This window comes from Orbicella faveolata, unplaced genomic scaffold (assembly GCF_042242905.1).
Source record: "Orbicella faveolata isolate gen_17 unplaced genomic scaffold, um_ofav_v1 contig_14, whole genome shotgun sequence".
Classification (NCBI taxonomy): Eukaryota; Metazoa; Cnidaria; class Anthozoa; order Scleractinia; family Merulinidae; genus Orbicella; species Orbicella faveolata.
In genome coordinates, this window is record NW_028301541.1 from 3,852,874 (window position 1) to 3,859,415 (window position 6,542).

The 6,542-nt window shown below is 38.7% G+C and overlaps 1 protein-coding gene across 1 annotated transcript; it reads left to right on the top strand.

The window, feature by feature from the left end:
• Positions 1–1,176: 1,176 nt before the first annotated feature.
• Positions 1,177–6,201, top strand: LOC110050225 (uncharacterized). Its single transcript, XM_089286220.1, has 7 exons — positions 1,177–1,197; positions 2,052–2,094; positions 2,930–3,112; positions 3,688–3,748; positions 4,304–4,588; positions 5,018–5,277; positions 5,786–6,201. The coding sequence occupies exons 1-7, from the start codon at positions 1,192–1,194 to the stop codon at positions 6,004–6,006; spliced, it is 1,059 nt and encodes a 352-aa protein (XP_089142346.1). The 5' UTR covers positions 1,177–1,191; the 3' UTR covers positions 6,007–6,201.
• The last annotated feature ends 341 nt before the right edge of the window (positions 6,202–6,542 follow it).

Below are 6,542 nucleotides of genomic sequence, written 5' to 3' on the forward strand. Positions count from 1 at the left end.
CGAACTCTACTGAGGAGTTCGTTCATGTTGATGGGTTTTCAGTTTTGTTTCCTTAATTTTATTGAACGAAGTGACTGAATGAAGTAGAATGAATGATGAAACTCCTCAGGTTGGGATGAAAAAGTAAAAAACTAGCCTTTCTTTGGAGTTATGACATTTCGAAGGTTAATTAACAATAAATAATACTTTTGTTTACTAATAATCGAAAATAGCAAGACAAATACGAGATAGAAGTTGTTTTTTCTTAACTTTTTAACTAAACAGTCGGCCATCCTTAGATATGGGAACCCGGACAGCTGTTGGTTCCCATGAAAGCTAATGTGATGTTAATTAAGGGTACTGTATTAGCACAGCTTGGGCTATATCGTTGCAAAGAATCGTGCACACACCTGTATTTTTGGGAAGACTCGGTACAGAGGAATACTGGGCTTCATAAATCCGATTTCCTTGCCTGAGAGGGTTAAACGTACAGCAAGAATGTTTATCCAACGTTAAAAGCCGAAAGGTATGAAATGCATGTTGTTCTGTTGTTGCGTGTTTTTTCTTTATCAGTTATCATTTGTCGTTGTTAGAGGATTTCGTATTAATTGAGCTCGCTTCAGCGAAAGTGTTTTCAAAACACTGATATGAAGAAGTTGTCAAGCTCGAGGGCCTAAAAAGAAAACTGACTAAGTCAGTATGCGTGCTCAAAATCCGTAACACTGAAAAAATTCTTGGGAAAGAGAAAGAAAGAAAGCCGCTTATGATTTGTTTACTCATTCCCATACCTTAGTTTCGTCCAAGTTTTGAACACAAATGCGTATAGCTCTCCGGTGAGATAGTGTTGTTTCCCAGGAAAGGAGATTCAGGGATAAGATTTGGCCATGTTCGTTAATGATTTCATCTACTTGTTATTTTTTTTTTTTCCAGAATGCAGTGGATAGTGATAGTTTGGCTTCCTTTCGTTACTGGATGTAAAATGGCTAAGTTTGTTAAAGAGGAAGGTGTGGCATTAGAGAATCACGTGATAGCAACCGTAACAGCTGCTGACCCGATAAAATGTCGCTGGGATTGCGTGGACACACCTCGCTGTTTCTCTGTGAACGTGCGAAAACTGGGAGAATCAGGACGAATCACGTGTGAGCTCAACAATTCTAGCAAAACCGCTGACCCAAAGATTTGATACAAAGCGCGGGATCTCAGTATCATCAAATGGCGGTGAGGGAAACAGTCTTATGTTAGTCACGTAACTCTGCCTTGTACATTAGTTATGAAAACTGAGAGGTTTATATCTAGACAATGTGGTTGTCCACTATTTGATGATGACTTACTGTAGGTAATTCTCAAGACCTTAATTCTCAATATAAGCACATTAAAGACCCTTTAAAATTACGGGGATAAATACGATTCTAGTGCAGTGGGTAGTGCTAGCGCCCTGTAGGGGTGGGTGGGGCAGCATTCGTCCTATCATAAACGAGTAGCACTGGGGACGCGACTACCCCGGGGGGGGGGGCACTGCCATATATGGGCTATATAGGTATGTGCCGCTGTGAAGGGTATGGTTTTCAAGCAGTTTACTCTAGAATAGGGTATATAAATCAGAGCGTTTGGGTCTCGAATAGGGTATCATTTTTCACAAAACTGACTAGTTGGTTGAAGATTTTATCTAGACAAAGGAAGCCAGGAATTGCCACTCAAAAATATAAAAAACTCAAATCAGCAGGTTTAAATTTACGCAAATCAGCCTCAACAGTGTCGATAGATGGGGGATTTGGGGAGTTTACTCTAGTATAGGGTAGCAAAATTCAGCTGAACTAGCTCTGGTATAGGCTAAGGGTTCTAGGGTCCCAGCGGCACATCCCCACCCAGAAATTCCCAAAGTACCTCCCCCGGGGCGACTGCCTGTTGCATGTACCTCAAAACAAGCATGGCGTCTTGTGTCGTGCCTTCAAATCCAAACACTAAAGGACCTAAAGGAACGCACCCTAAGATTTAAACCTAGTTAAATTGATAACAATATAATGTTCTTCTCGAAAATCATTGACCATTTTGATTGTTTGCTTTGACTTCAGGAGGTTGAACATTGTACAGCGGAGAAGTGTATCTACAAAGATGGTAAGGTGTTTACATGTTACTGTGACACTAAAAGGACTTTTGTATGTGCATATGATGGAGAAATCATTTTGCAGCAGAAATCTAAAAACACTAACAACTCAATTGTACTTCAGCTTATGTTTATGATCTTGGCAAGATTGCCTTTTCTGATGCATTGCTTTGATTTGCTTTACACAAGTTGAATTGTTTTAGGGAGTTTTTTTTACTAGGGTCCACCTGTTTAAATTCTGATCTCTTCACGATGATTTTATACACATATATATATATTTTTTTAAAACCCTGAATAAAGTCCTGTATGTAAGTCCTGTATGTATGTTTTCTCACCCTTTTCACTCCTACATGTACTTGGTGGGATCTTCAACTAGGATCATCATACTTCCATATTATTAAGAAAACATTCGCACTGAAGTTACTTTTTTATAATACACTAAGTTTTCTTATTACTCATCCTCATATCTCGATGTATACTACAAATTGTGTTCCCAAGCTCCCCAGAAAGCCTTGGAACAGAAATTTCTAATTTGTTACCTTTGACATTGGCTTCCAATTTGTCACTAAACTACAAACCTGTGAGGCTAAATAACGTATAATTGATTTAGAATTAAATGAACAGTTTTCAATCGAGTATCAAAAGTAATCAGGCAATTACTTTGGTTTTGGTTTTGGTTTTACTACGGTTTGAGATTGGCTGAGTAACTAGTCTGATTGGTAAGTATTTGGTTTGGTTTTGGTTTTACGATGCTCAAATGAAAAGTGCTCTATGCAATACACAAATTAGAATTATTACATGACATTAAAAAACTTAGGTTTATTCATTTGTTGGATGTTTATGCAGCTCTACCTGATGGCTGGTATAGATTTGGTTCCAAACTCCTTAAATTGGTTCTTGGGGGAAAGACTTGGAATGGTGCCACATTATCTTGTCAGTCAATTGGTGGAGAACTGGTGTCAATCAACAACGAAGATGAAAATGAGTTTATCTTTCATTTACTTGACCAAGTTCAAGCAAACATAGCAAGTTAGTATGAGATACTGTGTCTGTAAAATAACACTGAACTCAAAAAGTTTCATCCAATCAGCTGCTTATATTAGCAAGAATAATTATATAATAACGTTTAATTTGCTGTTATTTAACTAATTCCTTGGGTAATAGAACTTAAATATAACTCACAAAGGTTGTTACGACCTCCTTAATTAGTGAAAAGACAGAGACCTAAATTTACAAATCCATGAAGAATTAAGTGTGGTGACTAAAGTGATTGTGAACTACTGGTATGTATTTACTTGTTATTACGAGGGATAAGCCAACAAAATTTTTCCTACTGCCCCCCTGTGTGTCAATAGTTTGACAACAAATCATGATCAGAGGACCCATCCCGTCTTACATGAACAACTGAACTGCATTTGAATGTTGCTGTTATTTTTATCTAGGTAATTCTTTCGAGCACCCTTCTGTAAACCACTCTACTGTGATGTTGGTATCCTCATTAAAGATTACCACTACTACTACTACTATGACTGTAAAATGAAAAAATTGGCTGTGGTCAGTTGACATTTTTAACCGATGTTTAATTTTTTTTTAAAAAAATTAAGGTAATGGCCCGGCAGGCGTTGTTAATCATTGGATTCTGGATGGAACTGATTCTGATGTTAGGTGAGCAGAACTGCATTTGAATGCCATTTGCAAATTAAAGTTAATTGTTCATTATAAAGATTGCTTGATGTTAGTTTTTCTGTTCAAAAGTTCCATGATTGATCAACTCCCCTTACCCATCAAGGTTGTTTTTTCTTACATGTACTAATTTAATTTTCTCAATCACTGGGCCCACTGTATTACATCATTGTAATTGCTAGTAGATCATGGTTTTTCTTAATCCTGTAGGCGCAATATAGAGAGAATTTACCTGAGTAATATAGCAATTATTGTCTTGTATTGGCAAGACAAGAGGACAATTAAACTATCTAGATGAGAGTGAGTGCTTGAACTGTTTTCATAAGTCAATGTATATTATAATATCCTGTAGTGACTAAACAACAGTTTTTTTATTAGCGTGGTCTAATTAACTTGAGATGGACTCGTTCATTTGGACTTGCCACCTTTACTGCAATGTAAAGCACATTTAGAGACATCATGAATGAAACAGGCTGTTTGTCTCACAGTCCTCGGAATTCCTACAAACTAAGAAGCTTTTCTTTGTTCTTTAAACAGTCTCATTGATGGAGCGAGGTATGAAGAGGAAGATGGTGTGAAGTCCTTGTACTTGAATGGCTCAGGTTCACACGCTACAACCCCTGCTGTGGACTTTAATGCCATAGAAAGTTTCACCATCGCCAGCTGGGTAAAACTGCAGGATCCACCCACTCATCCATCAACTATTTACGGCTATTGGGGTCCTGCCGAAGCTCATTTCCTTTTCGATGCCCATGCCGATGGAAAACTTCGTTTCATGGTAGAAAATAACCAAGGAACAATCGAACCATCTCTTAATGCAGGGTGAGATATAGAAGATTCAACTCTTTGACAGATAATTTTTGTGCAAGCTATAAATAAAACGAAAAACCACTCCTGTATGAATGTTGCTGATTTCTCTCGAAGAACCAACATTAGAACAAAGTTTTCAGGTCTATTTACAATATTCCTTTCTTCATTTAGTGTCTCCAGTTAGCACTGTGCAGTGCTAGGCATATCATTAGTAGAATTCTAATTGAACAATAATGCAAATGCTGCAATGTGATTGGCTGTGTGATTGTACACTATCAGGGATTAGTGTGCAGTGGCCAGAGTCGTCTAGGAAATGGCGACGTGTTTTCGTTTTTCCAAAGTTTTGAAGGAATGAAAAAGAGTTCAACACCAACATAGCCGCTGTGACGTCATGTGAAACACTCTGTAGGCAAAGTAACAATAATTCATATGTTTTAACAGGCTTCCTCCAATTGATAAGTGGTTTCATGCCGCTGTGGTCTGGAAAAAAAGCTCAAAAGCGGTTTTCTTGTTAATTGATGGTCGCTTGGTTGGGAACCAGGCCACTGTACCGACCTACATAACATTCCAGGATAGTTTCCCTTCGTCTTATGATATTGGGCTAAAGAGGGACATCGCCAACACATCATTAAGGGGACACTTGAGAGACTTGATGATTTTTGGAAGAGATCTCACTGGTGAAGAGCTAGCTGATATGGCAGGTGAATAACTAACCTTAAATAAATGGGCAATTTAAAATACAAGACTAACACTAAGTGAATTTGAAAAAGGCTGAGAACTACGTCATCAACTTAAAATTTTTAGATACTTTCGGCCCAGCCTTACTTCTTTAATGGTTTTCCACTATATTTTAAAATTCCTGCGTCGGTTTTTTTACGCAAGCAACTATCAATGATTATGTTGAGATTTCCTTTGGTTTTAATGGTAACTGTCTTTCTCTCAACTCAGTTAAACAGTTACTTCATTCATACGACCTAGTCTTTCAGTTCCATTTTTGCTTCATCGGACGTAATTAGTCCAATTCTGGTCCCTTCTCTGTCACGTAACGCTACGCTCTTGGGAGAGGGGCCCTCTGCCAAGAGCATTGTGCGACAGAGAGGGCCGGAACTGCGCTGTATCTGAAAAGAGGGGTTTTTTTTTTTTTTCATTCTTATTTTTCCACTCGAAAGTAGTAAGGTCCACTTTAATATGTGCATTAATCGTTTACAGATCCATTTGGGGGAGTATGGATCGGTCTGAATGACGTCACTTCGGAAGGAACATTCATTTGGCCTGACGGTACTCACGTGACCTACACTAAGTGGGCTTCCAGTCTATCACACAACCAGAATGATAACCACGACTGCGTGAGAATGACGGTTGATAGGGGGGCTTGGGACGACACTAGCTGTGGAAAAGTACTCCCATTTGTTTGTGAAAAGAAAATCTAAACTGTCTGTCAACTCGAACTGATCAAAGAGAAAGCAAGATTTTGACTTAAGTAATGATAACCAACAGTGTAAGGTTTTCTCATTTCACCCGCTTGCCTTAGCTTGACACTGTCGCCTTCTACTCAAGGCTTCAAGAGGGAAGGTCCATGTTATATTTCTCACAATGACGTAATTAATTTGAGCTTAACAACCCGACGCTTGCTTAGAGGATTCATTTAAGACTGTCCACTGCGCGCGCCGTTCTTTTCGTCCTTCTCGCCAAAAACACCGCTTAACGTTTCAAATTTCCGAAATCCCCCAGTTTCAAGTTAAAGGCGGTTTTCGCATCGTGAAAAGTTAAGCCTAAATTTTTCATGTTTGTCGTTTGAAATTCGTGCTGTCTTACCGTGAGCTCCTTTAAAAGTTACGACGGTCACTGACACGGGCATACAACATTTAATAATCGTTCTCCCCTAGTTCATCGACTCGTTATTTGATTCACCCCACCGGTCGTTTTTGATTGATTGAGTTGGTGCCACGGAATTCTAAACCAATCG